Source organism: Pteropus alecto, unplaced genomic scaffold (genome assembly GCF_000325575.1).
Source record: "Pteropus alecto unplaced genomic scaffold, ASM32557v1 scaffold42, whole genome shotgun sequence".
Lineage (NCBI taxonomy): Eukaryota > Metazoa > Chordata > Mammalia > Chiroptera > Pteropodidae > Pteropus > Pteropus alecto.
In genome coordinates this window covers 1,342,932-1,365,272 of record NW_006434825.1, presented here as the reverse complement: position 1 = coordinate 1,365,272, position 22,341 = coordinate 1,342,932, and the positions used below count along the sequence as shown (strand labels likewise).

General features: G+C 45.0%; 1 protein-coding gene across 1 annotated transcript in view; it reads right to left on the bottom strand.

Moving 5' to 3' along the window:
• The window catches only part of CDYL2 (chromodomain Y like 2), a 50,289-nt gene extending 33,306 nt beyond the window's left edge, over positions 1–16,983 (bottom strand). Inside the window, exons 1-2 of the mRNA XM_025045248.1 lie at positions 16,897–16,983; positions 12,914–13,502 (exon numbers count right to left, since the gene is read on the bottom strand). Coding sequence (XP_024901016.1) covers positions 12,914–13,502; positions 16,897–16,983 — 676 coding nt within the window. The remainder of the gene's footprint in view (positions 1–12,913; positions 13,503–16,896) is intronic.
• Between the last annotated feature and the right edge of the window lie 5,358 nt (positions 16,984–22,341).

Here is a 22,341-nt window from a genome sequence, read left to right as displayed (position 1 = left end):
GCCTCATCTGCACAGAACAGCATCATCTTCACAGTCTTTTCTTTCAATTGCTCATCATAATGCCATAATCCTATTTTGTTGACTGCTTACACATATGTGATTCAGACTGCTTACTTCATTCAATACTAATAACAACCCTGTAAGATGCTATTTTATCCCCATTTTATAGAAGAGAAAACTAAAGCCCAAAGTCATGCCACTAGGAAGTGCCAGGATAGGGTTCAACCTCCAGCTTCTTTAAACTTGATGCCTGACTTGAGCATCAAAACTCTGGAACCTAACACATCTCTGGGCTCCAAGGGATGTTCTACTTTCCTTCCTAAGAGCCCAGTCTTTGCTGAAAAAGCAGAAAAGAAAATACAGGCATTACACCTGGTGCCAGTGTCACATGATGCTGTCACCAAGCCCAGTTCATTTTGCTGAGTTATCATCATCTCTACACCTGCCCAATGCCCCCACCAGACTGTGAGCCCTTAGGAGACAAGCCTGAGAGTTATTCACCTTGGTGTCTGTAGGACTGAGAACCGTGCCTGGAAGACAGAAACTGTTCAACAAAGTGTTCATCAAGGGGATGAATGAAAAAATAACAACTGAAGAAAACTAACAGCAGCAACCTCATCGCACCACGTGTCAACGTGGTGTTGGAACACATTCCATATTCATTTCTCAATGTGTCGATCACACTTCCAAACCTTTGTATTAGATCCATGCATGAAAACACTGGTTTTCTGAAATCGGGTTGATCTCACACCTAGATGACTTGTGCTTAAATCACAAGTGGCCCTTCTGCCTCACAACAGCCAAGCGAGACCTCGCTTCTCGAAGATGCACGGGTAGAGAACAGGGTGTGAGTGTTATGAACTTTCCTTCCCTTGCGAAGAAAATAGTAACACCTCTGGTGGTTTGAGCCATCAGAACACACAAGGAAGACGTTGTGATACCAGAGGCATCCGCCCTCCTGGAATGCCCTTCGTCCCTGTCCCACCTGGTAAGGGCCTCCTCATCCTTCGCATGGCAGCGTTGCTGTTGCCTGCCTAGGAATCCTCCAGAGCAGCTCATTCCTCTTCTCACGGCTGTTTGTACGTCCTCCCTTTTTCACAGCCTTTACCGCACCTTCCTCCATCCAGGTACTCAGCACATATTACCGAGCGTCTATGATATGCTTGGCACCTGAGATACACCGATGGGCAGAAACGGATGGGGATCCCGCCCTCGAAAGCTTGCAGTCTAACTCGGCGCTGTCCAACAGAACACGCTGCAATGATGGACAATGATGCACTGCCCAATACAGCGGCCGATAACCACCTACGGCTGTTGAAATTTTTTTTAATTTTTGTTTAACTTTAATTAGTTTAAACCTAATTTTAACCACGTGTGGCTGGTAGCTACCACTGGACAGTGCAGGGAATCCTTCTGCAAGAGAATTCTCTTGCATACCTTACAAATCCTCACATACCCTTCGACTCCCTCACGTCTGACTCCCTCCTGCCTCATCCTCACGCGGGTTCTTAAACGCAGGGGCTCTGTCAGTCGTTCCTGTATCTTCAGAAACAGTGGATCCCGGCACACGAAAGGACTTAAGTCACTGCTGAATAAATAAGTGCTCGGATAAACAAAAAAGTGCTAGATGTATAGAAGTTCCTACCTCCTGACCAAAAGTGGGAGCGAGAGAGAAGCCAGAAAGCAAGGTGAGGAAATTGCGATGAATCTGCTGCTAGCCCCACAAAAAGACCTAGGGCCAGGAGTTTCCCTTCCTGTCCATTCTCCCCAGCCTTCCTTCCAGTCGTGACTGCTGACTTGGGAAGCAGATGCGGCTCACAGACAGAAGGGAGGGCTGGGACCACCCTGAGGGCAACTCACACTGGAGCCCCCTCAGTTGCAAACTGTAGCAGAGGGTTGGGTATGCTTTAGGAAAAAAAAAAAAAGCAAAAGAGAAGACAGTTCCACAGTTGAGTAAAATCATCACTTTGTTGTCCGCGGGCTTAGGGCTTTCCAGCTGCAGTTCTTAGAAGAGAAAGTGATAGCTCTTGCGCCTGAGAACCGTTTCTTGGTCTGTGGTTGACTCATCAAAGATACCCAAAGCGTGGTGGGCCGCTCTGAGGGCGCAAGGGGGGAACTGCGAGGGTGCAGTTTACACGTCAAGACCCTGTTCTGTCTCAGCACATCAGCGGGCATGACGTGCCGCCATCAGATTCAGCAGCTGGGGACAGCTTCTTTCAACACGAGCATGGACGGCGGTGTGGCCAAGATCTTTAAAGGTTCAGAGACAGAGGCTGAAGTTGAAAAAAAAACCCAATCACTCCACTCACTCGTGTCATGAGAGTTCAAAGCGCCTAACCTGCACCTCGACTCAGTACCTGTCCCATTATTTCATGGCTAATCGTCCCAGACCTTACCTGTCACCATGTACAGAATCCCTGACTTCAGGGCTGAATACAATAGCAAAGCTCAAATTTACATGTAGATTTTCAAGAATCTTACTTACACATGTTAGCCATCCTCTGGCATGTTATAATTATGCCTCCTGAGAAAATCCACACACTGAATTTCAAGAAAATTTAGGTTCCAAGATTACTTAGAATTGCTGAGAGTGATGATCATACGTCTTACAATGTTTATGGTCAGATGTCTAAACGGCAGAGCAAAGCACGAATTAAAAATGCAAAATAACCTGATTAAAAGGACCTTTTTCTACGGGTCGAATTTTGTCTTCTGTATTAAAACCCTCCAAGGCCATGCTGACCTTCAAAGCACTGGTAGGGCAGAATCCTAGCACACAGAGGAAGTGCCCCAAAGGTCTTCAAAGTATAAAGCGATCATGTTGAAAATTTATTTTCTCATCTTTTCTTGCCATGCCTCTACTCAAAAACGCTACCTTCTGATCTCATGCTGTTTCAAGCTGAACCTCCACTCTTGCCCCTTAACCACCCTAATTTCCAGGGCTGTTTGAGGTTCTCTAAAACTCTCTGAACGTTCTTGCTTCTGGACTACTGCTTCAGCTGCCCCTTGGCCTAAAACGCCACTTCTGTCTACCTTCACTCATCGAATCCTCAGGGCTACCTGAAATGCTTCTCTTCCAGGCAGCGGTCTCTTCCTCCCCAGGCGCCAGGGAACGGCCCACCCCTGGGGCCCCCAAGGCAGCCTGTCTGGGCCCTTCCTGAGTTCTCAGTGCACAGCTTTGCAGCTGGTCATTTGGGACCACTTGATCCCTTAATTAGCTTAATCAGCTTCAAGTTCTTTGAAAGACGAGGCCAGTCATCTCTATACCCCCCAGTTCCCAGTACACAGTGGGTGCAAAGTAAACTCTTTGAATTGTAGGACAAAAAATAACAATCACAAAAAGCTAAGAGAAAAAGGTGGTTCCAATTATGAGGTAGCTCTCTTCTGCATACTCAAATAGCAGCAGCTGTTAAGAATATGAGCCTGGAGCTAGACCAACGAGGTCCGGATCCCGGAATAGCCACCTACCAACTGACAGACCACAGCATAGGCAAGTGATGTGCCTCTATGTACCTTAGTTTCCCTATCTGTAAAACAGGGAGAGAAAGAGACCTTACCTCCTAGGATTAACTGAGTTACTTACTATGCTTAGAACAGTGCATTTACATAGCACGGGCTCAATAAAGGAATCTTGGCTATTTTGACATGGTACAGAAGTTGTTGATTTGCTTTCTTCCCTAAATTGTAAACATCTCACCTTATTCATCATTATATTCCTAGTATAAGGCACACAGTGATTCACTTCCAGGTACACAGTACTGGCTTATAGCAGTCACTAAATGTTTGATAAAGAAAGCATACATGTAGTTTATTGAAGATGTTTGAGGCAGATGTTATATATTTTCTACATATCTTAATGAAATACAGTTCCGACTGTCCATAACATTCTTCCTCGTCTTCTTTGCCTGACCAAACGCTATGCGTCCTTCAGGTCTCAGATGAGATGCTGCTTCCACCTGGAAGCCCTTTCCCTAATCTCCTAATACCAGTGGGTTCCACGCTTGTGTAGGGCACTCCCACATCATGGCGTGCTGCAACGTTTGGCTCCTTCCTGATATTCTCACAAGAACGTGAGCTGGGTGAGGACAGCAACCATCTCTTACACACGCCCAGAGCCTCAGCACCCAACACCATGCCTGGCACACGCAGGTGCTCAGTAATCTTATGGCCAGTTGTTTCTCTTTCACCACCAAGTGATACAAGGAGTCACTGGTGGGCAGCTAGACCAGTAACGGGACATCTTATTTGAACTCAGGGAACTCAGCACAGACCCACTCTCCACCAGAAGTGGGGGAGTGGGACAGGATCAAGAAAAGGGCTGAAGGTGAGAAAAGCCACTAGGCAGAAGAAGGAAAAAAATTTTGGGAGATGGGAAACTCCATCTCAGTATCATTGTCACCAAGATGGCAGGCGGAAGACTCAAGACCAATTTCCATCGAGGACACAAGTGACAGGGTTAGTCAACCCACTGCCCAGAAGCGGGAACTCTTGATTTTCACCTTGCTGGTTTACGTTAGCACAATGCAAATTAATATCCTAGTGTTGATGAGAAAGCAACAGGGCATATGGCAGTAAGATAAGAAATCATGCCTTTTAGTAAAGCAAGAGGCTCCGTAAGTAGCACAGTCTACGAGAGGAGAAGAGAAATTAACATTCGCTCAGCACTGACTGGGAGCCAGGAGACATCGTTCAATCCTTTGTAGGAGATATTGTTATTCCCATAGCACAGAGGTGAAAATGGAGGCTCTAAAGCTGGTGAGACTTGCTAGAGTCACCGACGCGGCAAGAGGCAGAGTTTGCACTTGAACTCACAGACCCTCTGTCTCCAAAGCCCACGCTTGCTCTTTCCAGTTTCTTCCTCACCATGCCACCTCCAAAGTTTACAGCAAGTTTAAAGGAGAAATCTCAACATGCCTCCTGTACCTGGGACTTCTATTAAGAAGTCCACTGCATTTTCTCTCTCATAGCAAAGGACCACACAAAATACAGAAAATAGCACCCAAATGAAATGCACTCCACTGAAAAGGATCCACAATACCCTTGATGGAGGGTGGGGTGGGAGCCCAGGCATTTAATTAAGAGCCGGGGAGACTGGGTGAATATTAAGGGAGGAGAAGCGTAGCAAGTCAGGCCGTCATGGCAGATGGTGAAAACAATTGTCAGATAAGACAAGGGAAAGGGAATCCTTTAGCTGCTGTTCTGAGCCCTGACAAAACATTAGCTCTCCATGACATGCTACCAGGAGCAGGGAGCGCAACGTGAGAACGCGAGGCAGCCCGAGGTGGGGGCGCGATACTGAGAGGAGCGATGGAGGCTTTGACAGACGGGGCGGCGTCACGGCAGGGCCTCAGGACCCACATCTGAAGGCAGGAAAGGCTTCTTGCTATCTCTTTCATCCATCCATTCCTTCGCTCTCTCATTCAGCAGGTATTTCTTAAGTACCTATTATGTACCTGACATTATTACATGTTGGAGATACAACTGTGAGCAAAAATAGAGACCATCTCTACCTTCGTGCAGTTTGCAATCTAGTGAGGGAGGCAGAGATTACTCAAGTAACCAGACTGCGACCCCTGCAAACTGAGGTGAGTGCTGTCAGCGAAGAAGCAGGGGTTTTCGTGTGCGGACGACGCCGGAAGCTGACCTACGGGGGGCGTCAGGAAAGGCTCCCATGGAGGACCTGCTGCTTAAGCGAGCTATGAAGGATGAGAAGAACTACTCACATGAGGGCTGGCGGGGAAGGGAACATGCATGCAAAGCGCAGGGAGACGATGGGGAAGGGTGCGAGGCAGGCCAGATGGGGGAGGCTCCACAGGGCTGCATAAGGGCTTCCTCGCCCCTTCCAGAAAGAATCCAAAAACACCCTCCTACTGCAGAATGCATCCATCTGGTTCTTAAGCCAAGGCTGAGGGCCCAGGGAATTCTCTAGAGCTTCAGCCTCCTCTGCAAGGCAGAGCTGCGCTGGTTGGGCTCCCGGATTCTTCGTGAGGTGGTATCATGCACCCGCATGCTGATCCTTGGCTCTGTGCCTTGTGCATGCTGTCATTCCCTCCCACCATCCCTTCCTCTTTCCTCATTCATTCTGGCTCAGCTGGCATATCACCTCCTCCAAGAAGCCCTCTCCTAACTCCTTTCCCAAGCTGGCTTAGGCACGTCTGCCTATAGCTCCCTCAGTATCTTCGTGTATCTCCATCATGGTATAAAGTACTGCAATAATTAACCTAAGAGTTCAGTCACTCAACGAATACTGCTTGAGTTAACATACATAACAAGAGATTAATGTCCACAGTATCTAAAGTGCTCTAAAAAACAAATAGGAAAATACAGAGACCTAGTTAGAAAAATGAGCAAAGGACTGAAATAACAATAGCTAATATTTATCAACTGTCTACAATATGCCAGATAATATGTGCTTTCTATGAATGAATTCACTTATTCTTTATCCCAGCCCCACAGGATATGATTAGATCTGCATCTTACAAATGAAGAGTCTGGCTCAGAGAGGCTAAGCAAATTGCTTGAAGCAATGTGGCCAAATGCCCTTGTCCACCTACCATACTGAGTGTCACCTCCTGCTACCTTGTTCTGTGTCTCTACCTCTCTGAGCCTCAGTTTCCCCACCTGGAAGCAAAGCCATTTCTAGCCAACCTTGTTCCGTTGCTATATTATTAAGTCGCTAAGTCCAAGAATCACTGAGGGGAGTAAATGCTATCCAGGATGTCAGACAGAAAGAGTGAGGCTTGCCTACAGAAGGAGCTCAGCACCACTGTTATAATCATTCCCGAAGACTGGCCTTTTGTGGGCAGTGAGGGCAAGGGCTGAGCTGTGGGCAGTTCGCCTCGGTGGGGGCGTTCACAAACATTGGCAAACTGATATTCATCACTGTTTTGAGACCCTCTGCAGACAATGTACCATCTCCCCTTACTGCTTGCACCTGGTGGGGCTTCCACTCCCCACCCCACTTGCTTTGGTTCACCACTGGTAAATGGAAACAGTTCCTAAGGCTTTTTTGAGGTGGTTTAGAGAGGAATACAGTTTCTGAGCTGGCAGGAAAAGTAGTCCATTTCCGAATCTTGACAGATTCTATCAGCCTCTTCCGGATGCCAAAATCAAATCCAGGATGGGGGAACCAACCAGGAGAGTCAACTTCCCCCCTTGGATTTGCCATGTTTCAAGTTCGCGGTCAGATTTTCCATCACAGTCTGGCACTTTCCGCTCACAGGCAGTGGCCAAGTTGGACTGATCATCTCATCGCCACAGAAAGGGTTTTAACTTCATTCATTAGCACGAATCACTTGCCATGCTTCAAAAGACAAAACATAAGAACCCTTAAGGTTTCTGTTGTTGTTATGGGTTTAGAAAATGACTCCCTTTTGAAAAACAAAAAGGTTGGTCAAAGTCTGCTGGCCTGGGAGTGAGGGTTTAAAGTGTGTTAAAAAGAACAGCTGTCCCCAGGGAAACGGATACCTGCGTTAACAAGAGGCTGCAGAACAGACACTCTGTACGGACTCTCTGTGATTACTAGTGGCTTGGAGCTGCTGCCAGTGACACGTGGACTGTCCTGAGCCTGCTTCCTCTAGCTAGGCCTCTTCTGGGGATAAGCAGGGCCCCTCAAGAAGCAGTGGTGATTCTAATGGTCATGAACTGGGGTCAAGTTCAGGTCATGGAGTAAGAAGTTTCTGGCATAGTCACAATTTTGAAGAAGTACAGAGGGGACTGTAACCAGCCGAGGGTTATTCAGGACTCTGATGACCATTTCCTTAAGTGAAACCTACCTATAATTTCCCTTGCTCCTTCTCTCTTGTCTGTTTTGGAAATCCAAGTGGTACTGGCTTCCTCAAAGGAGTTGGAATGTTTTCTCTTTCGAATAAGAGAGGGATTATCTGTTCTAGAATACGTGGTAGACTTGACTATTAAACCATCTGGGCCTTATGTGCCTTCTTCCCTGCTTTTTATGAGAGCTTTGTAACGACTGATTTAATAATTTCTTTAATAGCGAATGCTCTATTTGGGTTTTCTAGTCCTCCTTCAGTCTGTTTCGTTAAGTTGTATTTTTCTAGGAAACTGACCATTTTATCCAGGTTTCCAAATTGAACTGCATAGAGTTAGTCAAAGCATCTCGGGCTTGGAAGGATTATATCCTTCCATGAATAAGCAAAAGGGTGAGTCCAAGACGTGACTCCTGCCGCACCCGCACACCCCACTCCCCAATCACAGCCTCTGTGTGTCAGACATCAGGACTTAGGAAGCATGTCAGTGGTCACGGTTTAGCAAGTGCCCTGTACTGCCTAGAACCCAGCTGGGCACTGATCTAGGGGCCAGCTCTGGAATCAAACTGCCTGGATTTCTCTCTGAGCCCCACCATGGGCACACGTAACCGCAGCCTCCTCCTCTACAAAATAGGCATCTCAACAGCTACTGCCCAGGACTGCTGTGAGGATCACAAAAAGTACTTTACTTTGGAAACTCCAAGGCCTCATCACCGGGAAGTCCCCATGCTCTCAAACTTTCAACTTATCACTTTTCAAATCACAAACTTTCAACTTAGAAATTCTCACGACTGCAGACTCAAGGTCCAGGTTGAAGGCACTTCAAATCTCCCCAATACCACCAGTGTGTATTCTCAATCACCATCTGTCATTTTTGTCTCAACCATCTTGGTGCTCATTTGTCTGGAACAGAGGTTCTGAAAGTGAGTTCCCAGACCAGTGGCAGCATGTGGGAACTTGCTGGAAATGCAGATTCTCGGGCTCTCCTCTATATCTACTGAATCAGAAACTTGGGGTTGGCACAGCAATCCGTGTGGGGTTTTTTGGGGAGGAGAGTTGTTTGTTTTTCTTTTTTTTTTTTTTTTTCAGTTGTAGCAATCCGTGTTTTAACACATCCTCCAGGAGATTCTGATGCTGGATTCATGTTTGAGAGCCCTAAGTTCTCGAAAGTCATAGGGCATTTCCCATGCTCGTGCTCAGTTCTGAAGTGCTTTTAAAACATGGTTACTCCATCATGTTCGATGAAAGAAAAAACAATCACGTTGAAAGAGTGAGTAGGAAGAGATAAACAAACATTACAGAAGTAAATGCTGAGATAATTTTAAAAGATCAATGGAGAGAAAATGGCAAATGTTGCATGTTTGTGCTGGATGACTCATTCGATGACAGGAACAATTCTGAAAACACCAAACCAAGCAGTGTCTGAGATGCAGTGCCGGGACACGAGGAAAATGATCTCGAAATTCAAAGAAATGTTAACACGGGGCCGCAGAATCAGCATCGACAGTGGAAACTCACTGGCTTTGTGGAAATTTGGAGAAGGCTGGGTGTCCATGTGTGTTGAGACAGGGTGTCAGAGTGACACCCCATCTCCCTGTTAGGAATATTTCCACACATTAAAGGCTCATCCGAGTCTGTAAGGTGTTGTTGATTCTTTAGCCTATTTAGACAAGAGTCCTAATCAGTTCTCCTGGACCAGACCATGGAAGTTAACCCAGCAGCTTCTCCACACAGATGAAACCAGTCTGTTTTAGGGGGGGGAAAAAAAAAAAAAGGAATGCCTGGTAGAAAGTGCATCAGCAAGGAGGAGAAACTGTCAGGTTTTAAACCTTCGAAGGGCCAAATCGCACAACTACTTACAAGCTTAAAATCCAAGGAGTAACTCTGGATCTGCCACAAATGGATCTATGAACCTCTGCTTACAACCAAACACTTCTACAGAAATTACTGGACATACACACCCACGGCCATGACAATTCAACATTTAAAATGCATAACCCGCACCCTGTCCCCTGAGGTGCCAGCTCATTTGATTGCGGTGGAGCCCATTTTTAACAAGCTCTCCAAGGGATACCGAGGCAGATGGTCCCCGGACCAAAGAGCCGTATGTCATTACAGAAGAATCGGAATCAAGAGCAGTACTGAGTCGCTGCATACGCTTCACAAACATTGCCGGGGAAAATGCAGTCTGAAACCAAAACACCACCCGCCACAGCCCTGATTTAGACTTGTTCCCACAGCACAGATCAGGGAAGTCAGCAGTAAATGAGTAACGTGTTACATAAGTTGCTTTTCTGTATGCAGAAATTTAATCCACCAGAGAAAAGTTAAAATCATATAAAAAGCAACAGCCCACCCCCAAAACAAATGCTGGGGAAGCATAGCCAGGATCTCCCCATCCACTTTCTGCCAAGCAAAGATGAGCCCTTCTCAGTGCTGAAATCCCCGCCCCCTCACCCTCTTGCCATTGAGAACTGGATCCTTTGATGCAGGTGGTCAGGGAAAGTGGACTTGGGGAGCAGGGAAGAGGAGGATATTCAGGGTTCCACTTGGGCACTGATACTAACTTTATCAAGGCTTCCCACTGGTTGAAAAAATACGTGGAGCCTTGTTTTGTTTAACTACACCTCTGACCCCTTGCTGTAACGTTCTGGAATCATATGACACCCTCTATCTTAGGTCTTGTCCAAGAATCTCAAATCTTTCTCTCTCTCTCTCTCTTCCCCGCTCTCCCCACTCTCCTCTCTCTCTTTCTCTCCCTCTCACAAGGATTCCCAGTCTTTTCCTCGCTCTGGTTACCCCAAGACCTTAATAAGAAGCTAGTTCTAACTAGAGTGTTAAAGGCTGGCAGTGGTGGGGCATTTATCACCCCCAGTAACCACAGAAGATGTCAGTGCGAGTATGACGAAGGCATACCATGTATATAACATATATGTCGCTCCTTCCAATGAGTTGGCCTCAGGAGTCTTCTCAACACTGACCTACAGACCTCCACTCTGAGCTTATTGAAGTATAGATTGTAAGTTTCAGTGGGATAAGTCCTTATCTATCTTTTTATTACTCTACTCCAAGCAGCTATCATGGCGTCTAACTCTTAGGAAATTCTCAAAATAATAAGTATTGAATTGACACCTGATGTGACATTTAATTGCCACCCCCGTATTGCCACAGTGCATGTCTCCAAATGCAGTAGAGTCACCTGGGGTGCTTGTTAAAAACCCATCTTCTGGGCTCCGCTCCACAAATCAGACTCTTTGGGAACTGCATTTTTAACAAGGTGATGGGTAAGCCTATACACATCCAATCTGAGAACCACTGCCTTAACCTTACAGGGGAATCTCGAGGACAACAATACTGTGGGATGTGATTAAGCAAAAGGGCCCTTGGGGAATACCTGAAACAGAACACAGTAGAGGCGGGCAGCTTCCTCCTCTCTAGCAAGGCATGGGCCCGAGTGGAGTAAAGAATATTCAACATGGGAAAAAGTGAGGCCATGAAGAGATCAGAGATGAGAAAGTTCTGGAGAAGCATTCTGGAGCTAAAATTCTAAGTTACTGATCTCAGCAGGCTCTACCTTGCCTACTTCCCCTAGCGCATGTGGCATGCCCCATCATCAGATCATGAACCGGGGGCATAGACAAGGCCCAAGGATAGAGAGAAAAAGGCTAGCAGCCATGCCTCACTGTGGAAAGTTGCATGGAATGAGGCATGCACCTTCACCTAGACTTCTTCAAAAGTCTGGCTTCTCTCCTTCGCGCTGTAGTCTGGCAGCTAAGTCAGCAAACCATCCTCTCGTATGCTTCTCCTCTCACTCTTAGGGTGGCCACATCTGGAGCAGGGCAGGGGGCTGCTACCAGCCAGGAAGCACGCCCAGGTCCCCTTTGTCTGCACCCTAGGAGCCTCAGAAGTTCCCCTCACCAACCACCATTCCCAAGACAGGGAATTCCTCTGCTGCAGGCAGCTGTCACAGGAACATCAAACATGAATGTTTGTGCCAGGTCTTGTTTATAAAAGCCCACTTCTCCCAGAGAGATGAATTTTTAAAACAAACAGCATTTACATATGTTAGCAGGCAGAGTCATGTCAGCATCAGGGATACCCAGACAGAAGCGTGAATCAATCTGGGGCAGAGACTACTAAATAAATCCTGTTTGGGTGAGATTCCTCTCTGGAGAAAGAGAAACCTCAAAGCAAATTGCTCAGATTCCCCAGGAAGAGTCCCTGAAGATGTCATGCTCTCCCCAGCGGGGCATGCCCTGAGCACTCAGAACTCTGAAAGCACCATCACCCCACCCCTCCAGGATCTCTCCCAACCCACCCCACATCCCACCACATCCCACCGTCTCTATTACCACACAAGCTCTGGTTCCATCCAGGACATCGACTATCTGCACACGTGCAGAATATCTTGACACACCAAGGCTTAAGATTCTAGCAGCTAAAGAGAAAAATGCCACCGCATAGACACACAAGTATCTGAGAAATGAGGGGGTGCGCATAACCGGTATGGACAGTTAACTCGGTCAGGGCGCCATTTGACTATTGGAGAAATGTCAGGTTTGGGAGCTTGAATTACCTGGGTCACTACCTCCTCTGTCCTTAATTTTTCCTGTGGGGACTTGGTCAGGGGGAAGAATTCTATCATCTTTGCTGTGTTACTTCCAAGAATTAGCACAGGACAGGAACAGGGTAGCATTTAGGACCTGTTTCAGAAACGGGGCCAGATCATGGAGGACCAGACACCAGCCCAGACCTCTGGGCTACACTGCCGGAGGCCTGAGGAGCCCGAAAGCAAGGGCTCTGCGGGACATGAGTCTCAGGTCCTGGTGGGTAAGGACTTTGAGCTACCCTCACAGGAGAAGCTCTAGAGTGGTTACCATGACCTTGAGTGTCTTCAACTGCAGTCGGGAATTTTCAACCCATTGCAGGCCTTGCCGGAGCATCAGTGGCTTGCCCCGCGCCCCCACATGCATAGGTGTCAGTAACCAGTATGGGCACGTGACCAAGTCCACATGGTCCTAGGAGGGAGAGACGAAGGGAAAAGTACTGCCTAGCTAAGAGTCAGGGATGGGATGAGATACATGTATCTCCCCGTGAAGCAGCCATCTGCCATGGCAGATGCAGGAGAAAGACAAGACACATACCAAGCCCGTTCTCTGCCACTGCAGCATGGTTGACATCACACTCGCCCAGGTCTTGCTCTCCGATGTCATTCAAATCCAAGCCAGGCTGGTGGGACCCATTTCCTAAGTGCCTCTCATCCTTCTCAGAACCGGTGTCTCCGTTTTCCATGCCATTTTGAGCCTTTTTCAGGGGCATTATTTGCAAACCACTGGGGGTAGTCCTGTAAGACACTGTCTTGGCGGCCCTATCACCTCCTGCAGGGGGCTTTGCTGGATACCCCTTCTTCGGCTTGGACAGGGAAGGGGTGATTCGCTTCCGTTTGTGGGAAGTCCCTTTGCTCTTTGCAGATTCTGACGGTCTGTGAGAGAGTTTCTCCACCGATGGGCCTCTGCTGTCACGCAGGAGCTTGGAGGCGCTGGCCTGCTTCCCTGACTTGATCCTCTTGTCCTTGGACACGTGCAGCCCATTGAATTCATCGATAAACTCCTCACAGTGCAGCAGATGGTGTTCTGGCTCCCACGTGTCCTCTGTGCTTCCGTAGCCTTTCCATCGAATGAGATACTCCCATTTTCCTTTCTTGTTCTTCCTCTTGTCTACAATCCTTTCAACCTGGGATATAAGATGAGAGTCAGAAAAGAGAGAGAGAAAGGGAAAAAGTCAGTCCCAGACAACAAAAACAGCACAAAGCCCTCAGGATAAAGGCTGTGGAGTGAGCTGTTCAACGCAGGAAGCTGATACTTCCAGGAGCATTTAAGATGGCTGGTTTATTTTAGGACATCACTGAATGGAACCAAAGGTTCATGGTTGTTTCCCATGACAACGTAATGACGCCTGGCTGGTGGCATCTGCCTGACCAACCAAGGCTTACTCTTGCTTGAAATCACACTGTAAGTTTTCACTAAAGATCTTTATTCTTCTCATTGCACCAAAGTAGAATTAGACTTTTAAAGACCTATTTGGTGTTGGTTTTTTACCACAACTTATAATAATAATAAGTAACACTTATTGAGTACTTATACGGTAAGCACTATGTATATGTATCCTTACTTATACATAGTAAGTATAATCATTACTATTACTATTACTAAATGTTGTGCTTGGACACCCCTATTTCATTTTCTCCTGACAAAAATCCAATGTGGTAGGTATTCTTTCCATCCCCATTTACAGTGAGGAAACTCGGGCTCTGAGAGATTAAGTCATTCAGCCAAGTTCCAGGCTAGTTAGGGCAGAGCTAGGATTTGAACCATTCTCACCCCAGATTTATTTTTTTAATCACTAGGCCATACCAACTCTCAACTACAAAAATCATATTGATCAAAAATGACTTGAGTCGACAAAGCCCAACTTCCCCCGACACAGGGCCCCAAGCTACAACACAGGGGGTGCAACTGTGAGGCAAAGAGACAGGTAACATTTGTTGAGAGCCTACGATGTGCCTTGCATAACCCCATGGGGTGTACGATAATATTACTATCATCTGATAGATGAAAGGACTGAGGACAAGGCAACTCGCCTACAATGCAGGGCCAAGAGGTGGTGGGGGTGAGATTGGAACCTATGTATCTGTCTGGTTCTAAAGCCATGTGCGACTGTCTTCAAACCTTCAAATGTAAGAAAATATCCCCTGTCTTCAAGTAAACCCTTAGAAAAATGCCCGTCTTAATGCCAATAACAGTATATTTAGGTGAAGGGTATGTGAGGGTTCATTACTCTTTCAACTTTGCTATAGATGTGGAAATTTTTTTAATTAAAAAATGACAGAACACTCCAATGTTCTACCAAAGAAAAGCAAAATTTCAATGCAAGTAAAAAATTATATTCAAAAGCTTATTCTATTTCAAAGTCAACATAATATACTTTTCTAGAATGAAATTTTGACCTAATGACATTAAGTAATAATTAAAGAATATATCCTCGAAACATACAAAAAGAAAAAATAATATGAGAGGGGAGAAGTGGATAGTTATAGTTGATAATTGTTGGAGATGGATAATGGGTATGTGGGGATTTATTATATGACTGTTCATGTTTATATGTTTGAATTTTTATATGTTTAAAATTTTTCATGATAAAAAGAAAAATTTGAAAACCGAGATTGTCTCTCTCAACAGAAGCTATGCAAATTAAATGACTCATCACTTTGCACTTAATAAATGTGTAAACAGCAGAGCCATCCTGCCTCTTCATAATACTGCTTCTTCATGGACAATTTTATTTGTTTCCTTAATTGATTTATCTCAAATCAAACTGGCCTGTTTATATAAAAATCTCTTTCCTTACAAAATGCTCTGTGAACATCTGTTTTAGATTTAGTACATAATTTTTAGATGTATCACACAAACTCTATAACAGTTTTAAAAAGTAAAATCACATTGAACTAATTCAACTTCCTATCTTTGGGTCAAGGAATGGGGCTAGTTGAGTTTGCTTCAGAAAGTCAAGAGTGTTTCTGGAAGGGCCTTCAGCCTTACACATTTGAAGGATTTTGAAGGGGGAAGTCCTCCACAGGTTTACAGAGAAACAGAAGTGAACAAGCAACCTGGTCCTGCCTGAAATAGTAGCATTCCCAAGAACACCAACCAAGGAGAGTCAGGAGCAAGCCCAGATATTTCTTTGGAGCTAAGGGATTTGTGGTATGAAATTCTCCAGCTTCAGAAAGCATATGGTTGGCTCCCAGGATGGAGAAACTTCTTCCCCAGGATGAAGCAGAAAACCAGGCTAGACAAACAGCCAACACAGTGGATTGGTGCATGCGTGGGTGGGTGGATGGAAGAATGGATGGAAAAATGGATGGTTGAGTGGATGGATGAACAGATGGGAGGATAGTGAGATCAGTGAATGCATGAAAGGATAAATAAATGAACAGATAACTGGATGGAGGGGTGATGGTTGAAAGGGTGGGTAGAGAGGTGGGTTCTAAAATAAATAGGTGAATAGATAGATGGCACTCACTCATCAAAATGAGCTTAGCATAGTACTTAAGAACACAGGCTATGGAGTAAGACTATCTGGTTTAAATATCTTGCTAAGCCTTTTATCATGTATTCTTGAGCAAGTTACTAACCCTCTTTGGGCCTCAGATGACTCATCTAGCAAGGGGGAAATAACAGCATGTACCTCATAGGGTGGCTGTGGAGAATACACAAATAAGCAGTTTTGCATTCCACAGTAAAGGTCACTTAATCTTGCAAATCCTCCTGTGAATACAAACCTTGGTGGCATTTAAAGACAATTTCCCCATCCTGCAGAATATGACCCCTTAGAATAACCAATTCCTCCCTGAGGAGAAAAGAGAGTACACCTACTTAGATAAGTTCTTCCCAGTGTGGGAGATGGCTATCCAGAGCAGGGCTGCTTGAGAAGCCTGGGAGTCTGCAGGGGTGCAGTATCTACAGGCCTGTTTGGAGCCACACTGGGGTGGCGGGTGGTGGGATGAAGACCTTGATTTTTTTCCTCCCAGTTACTGGAGGATTGAGTCACAGGGTCACGAGTGTCACTTTATGGGGGACAAAAAGACCACTGCTCCCACCTCTGGTCCCATCCACAAATCCATAGGGTAGTCTAACAGCCATTTTCATTTAAATTAACCCAGTACTAAAGATGACCAGTTTTAACAGGATCAACCCTGTTAACAGCCTGATATACAGGGGCAGAGAACTCTTAGCTCTGCTACTTTCTGTCCAGATGACCCCAGGTAAGCTGCTCAACCCCTGTGGCCTTCAGTGTCCCTGTTTGTAAAATAGAAATAGTGGTAGTTATAACAGCTGCTACCTTTCTTGGAAGAAAGAAAGGAATAAGAAAGATATGGGGAAAGTAAAGTGTCTTGAACACCACAAAGCACTATAAGGAGATGAGTGGAATCGCTCTAATATGTATGAAACCTTAGTTGACAAAACTACTTTTGTATACAATTATTTCCTCCACGTTTAAACGTTAAAAAAAAAAAACTGCTTTTTTCAGGTTTAGAAAAACAATTGCTTTTTCTGAAAGACCAAAATACCCAGAAGGAGCTCAAAGAAAGCTGGCTCCCAAATACACCATCGTACTTTGAATGTGCCATCTCCTGAGACCTCATCTCCTTCTTCATATGTGTAGGTTTTCTAACCCTCTTCCCCTCTTCTTCAGAGCATCTCAAACAGAACCAGAATTCTAATTCGTTCTGTTGATAACAAGCCCACGTTCTTTAGGACGCGATCTTGCGTAGGATTGCAACATTCTGCCTGCAAAAAACCCTTTCCTCCCCCTAAGCTGCCCCAGCCTCTTCCACTATTCCCTAACTCCTCACACACTGCTTAAAACAGAGACTTGGGCCTCCAGGTGCTGGCAGCTCTTCTGATGCCCCACTCCCATCCTACCTGCACAGGCCACCTGCAGCACCTGAAGCCCAGTCCCTTCCTAGAGACAGACAATTGTCAATTCCCTTCCCTTGTCCACGTACGTACTAACCACTGCATGGATAATACTTAAAAATCCTGTGCTAACTCACACCTGCCAGCTTCTTTCAAAGATTAGCAATCTGAGATCCTGAACTATTACTTAGAGTTCAACCAAATCATTAATTAACATTTACTCTCTGTGATCCCAGCTAAGATGAGATGCCATTCTACTGCTGGTAGGAGCAGGAGAATTCTGATGCAGTTATTAGCAGTTCCACAATGACAAGTGGAAGGCTGTCTCATTAGGAATAATAATAATAACAATCAGCATTATTGGTACATGCTAAGTTCCACAAACTGTGCTAATAAGTATTTATAAGGTGTTAGATTTCACCTTCATACCAGGTTTTCATCTGGGTATTATTATTCTCACACCATTTGACAGGTGAAGAAATTGAGGTTCAGAAAACGCAGGTAATTTTCCCTGGATCACACAGTCAGTAGGTGGATAGGCAAGACTGGAACTCTAGTTCATCTGACTCCTGAGCCCACGTTCTTAGCCACCTGGCCACACCTCACCAATGGGAAACTGTCAAGCTAGTGGGGGACACAGCCCTTAAACGAGTGAGCACAAAGTAACATGTGGGAACAAGTGGCAGAGAGCTCCCTGGTGGGGAAAAGAAAGGTGTCGTGAGAAAAAATGGCATCGGGGTTGAGGCTACTTCAGATTGGACGAGCAGGATGGTTCCTCGGCGAAAGCACCATTTAAGCTGAAACCAAAGTGGGCCGTCAGAGATGGACACAATCTAGACCAGTGAGAGGCCGTACCAAGCAGAGGGAGGTCACTCTGCACCTTTCACTGGCAGGCTAACCAAACACGCCCACCACTGCACATTTATTCAGCATTGATTAAGGGCCAGACACTGCTGTATGTGATCCCTATGTATTAACTATTTATTACATATACGCACTCATTTAATCTTCAAAATAACCCAACAAGGCAAGTAATTTTCTTTTTTATAGAGAATAAAATGGAGGCACCCAGAACTTAAGTGCCTTGGCCAAGGCCTCACCTCTGACAGGCAACAGAGACCTAAGACTTGATCCAATGTGTCTTGGCTCCAGACCCCATGCTTTCAATGACTATACTATATCCACCTCCCACTCTGGTCCAGTGGGCCCAACCTGACTAAGGCTGACAGCATATCTGCAGCTTCAAATGCTTGCCCTCGACTCCTGCCAAGGTCACAGAAAATCAACAGCACCTTTATATGGCTTAGGAGCAGCCTCCTGAGCTTGACTCTCCTGGAGTCCCCTAGCATGCCATGTGGGCCTCCCTGGCTCCCCGTTCTGCTCCAATTCTCCATTGGTACTAACAGAAAGAGACGAATCATCAATCATACTCTCTATCCCAGATTTCCCACCAAGTGGAAACATCATATAAAAGTATAATAATTCGGGAACCCAGGATTACCAAAGATTTTCCAGACTCTTGAAGGAATGCCCCCACACCAGACGGGACTGGGTAGAGAAACTGTGCATTACAAGTGCACGTCTTAACCTCTGAATGCAAAGAGCAAGGCTAAAAAAGAATAAAGAAGAATGCCCACGCCTGCTGTCTGCCCATGTACACCAGAGCAGCCATCCCTAGACACTCCCCGATTCCGGACCTCACACCATACATCCACAAGGACCTCTCTTGCTGCATCCTTTCAACATCCTGGGACAACTCCCTTGAGGGTAGAAAGGCACGGGGGCCTCATCATTACAACTTGAGGTATGAAGGACTTGGGAAAGATAAACATGAGACGATTTCTGGGAGCAACTAGGTGTTTCTGGTCTAGAAGACCGATTGCTTCACTTTAGTTTAAACAGATCCCCACAAAGTGAGACCCCTCCCTTTAGGAGGTAGAATTTAACTCCTCTCCCCTTGAGTGACTTCTCCCCTTGAGAAGGCAGTATGAACAGGTGGTGTGTGCTGCTCAGTCCAGCAAAACTACACTAAAAAAAGAGACCAAGAAATTCGGTTCAGAGCCATGTAATTCAATCTAGCCTCCAGGTGATGGTCTGAAGGGGGAGCTCAGTAGCATCCAAGTGATAAGGGGGCCAACATAAATTTCCACACCCACTCTACTAGAAAATGCAAAACCAGAGACCTCTCTTTCATAAGAATACACAGACAAAAACTGGTAACAGGAACATCATCAGAAGATATAGAAGAACTTCTAAAGCATAACAGAATATGATGCTAACTAAAAATTCTCAGTAAAATCTAAGAAAAACACTACTACACATTTTTTGACAGCGTTTATGTAGTCTTTTCAAAGACTACACAAAACATGACCTCTGTTTTTAAAAGAGAGAGAGAGGGGAAAAAAAGATAAGCGATGACATGAAACCAACAGGTTGAGGAGAAAACCAAAATAAAAGACTCATTTACACTAAAAAGGATGTAAGGAAACCAGAGGGAAAAAGCGAGTAAAAAAATCAAATTCCCATTGGAACCAGGAAAGGACAGAATCAACATGCAGAATATAAAATCAGCGATATAGACAACATACTTGAAAAGCTCTCCAAGACTGCAGAAGAAAAGGACACAGAGATTTTGAAAGAAAACATAAAAGGAAAATGAGAATAGATATCCAGGAGACTCAACCGATTTAAGTCTGGCAGAGGAAAAAAATCCAAATGGGGCAAGAACACTAATAAGGCATAATAGAAGAAATCTCTATACCTTGAGTCTGTAGGTCAAAAAAAAAAAAATCTTAGTGATGGGGGAAGCAAAGGTTGAGAATAAATCAACTTATTTTTATTCTTGCAAAACTTCTTAATTTTAAAAAATTAAACTCCCCACTCTCACACTGCAACCTTCCCCTGTCCAAAATGAAAGGATAAATATCAGGCAGACTTCAAAGAATATTAAATACCAGATCACTAGTTGTAAAAATAAATATCGTAAACTTAAGAATTCAAAAGCCAGTCAGTGGACCTTCAGATGAGAAAGAAGAAGGACGATATCTCCTGTGTTAAGTGACAAAATATAAACTACTCATTTAAAAACTGAGCCTAAAGGATCTTGAGCCAGAAAATAATAAAAGTATTCCAAAAAAGTAAATAAATAAACCTCGAATGAGGGGAGTCAACTGAAAGAGCTCTCAATGGCCAAAGCTAAAATAATTTGAATAACAAAATAAATAGTGATAATACCACATTTCTAACCCAAAGAATAAACTATCCACGATTTAGCTGATATAAATAAATGAATGAATGATCAGAAGTTGGCCTGCATGCCAAATCCGGCCTGATGCCTATTTGTAAAATTACAGATATATTGGGACGTACCCATGCCCATCCATTTATATATAACCTATGGCTGTTTCACAGTACAAAAGTAAATCATGTAACAGAGACTAAGGGCCACAAAGTCTAAAATATTTGCTATCTGATTCATTACAGAAAAAGTTTGCTGACTTTAGAATAAATAACAAATGGAGAGAAGGGACAAATAGTCCTTATAGAAGAATTCCAAATAATAAATATAAAAAGATTATAGGAAATAGAAAAATCACTATTAGCACAGTAATAACGCTGCAGGCAATATCCACTGAAGAATGCTAAATTTCATGGGTAAAAGCTTAAAGACAAATAGGATATTTGCACAGCCTCACAGTATCTCCCCTGACAGGTTTATTAACCACCTTGATAGTTTAAACAGATGCCCACAAAGTGAGACCCCTCCCTTTAGGAGGTAGAACTTAACTCCTCTCCCCTTGAGTGACTGGACTTAATGACTCCTTTCTAACAAAAAGAGTATACAAAGGAAAAAAATAGTAACTATATGGTGGAGAAACCTGGCAAACACAAGTGATCACGGTTACATCACCTGTGATAAATCATTGTTGATGTCATGTATATTCTGACATGATTCACTGAGAAGGGTGTAATTCTCCAAACCTATAACCACATGAGAAAACATCAAACAAATCCAAATTGAGGGACAATCTACAAAATACTTGACCAGTACTCTTGAAAAGTGTCAAGGTCATGAAATGTGAGAAAAGACCAAGATACTACCTTAGAGGTGACTGAAGAAAAGTTACAACTAAATGCAATGTGAAGGTTTCAGTCAAGATAGCAAAGTAGGAAAACGCTGTGCTCGCCTCCTTTCATGACCACATCAAAATTACAACTAAACAACAGAACTAAAATTGTCTTTGAGAATCACCTGAGGTCAAGCTGAAGACAAGTTTTACACTAAGGAAATATAGATGAAGCCAGGTCGAGACTGGTAGGAGGGGTGGAAACACAGAACAGACTGGTCCCCATACCCACGTGTGGTGGTTAAAAATCAGAAGCCATATCTCTATTGCGGAGATATCCCAGAGGAGTGGGAGGTCCCAGCCCCACACTAATAGCTCTCTAGCCCAGAATTTCAGTGCTGGGAAGATGAGTCCCCACAACTACTGGCTATGAAAACCTTCGGAGATTGTGGCTGAGTGAGAAGGAGGGTGGCTGGAGTGCCAGGCGCTCCTCTTAAAGGGCTCGATGCTCCTCTTAAAGAGTCTGAATAATGATTTACTCAATGACAGACTCACTCACTGGGGCAGCTGCGCGAAAAGCGCCAAGGACATGCTGGGAGGAGATGAGTTGTCTGGCCGAGGACTGGAGAAGCAGCTTCCACCCAGACAAAAGTGCTGGCAGAAGCCACTGTTCCTTTGTTGAGCCCTCCCCACACCCAGCAGGAAGATGCAGGCAGGCTTCATAACTGAGTTTCCATCAATTGGCTAACACTGTTCACCCCATACCATTGATTCCCTGAGACCCTGACCCATGCAACCTGTGGGACCACCCAAGATGCTTCCAGTGGCTTTTCCATACAAATGCTCTGTCTTGGCTCATGCTGTGGACTTTCCTAAAATCTCTCAAAGGTTTTCACAAACCCCAAACATGCAGCGCTGGCCTCAGCATGCTCCAAACATCTTGTAAGCTAATAGCCCAAGCCTGACATTAGTGGCAACCGGCTTCAGTTCGCAGCTTAACCTCTCCCAGGCACCTCCAAGCCTGACACA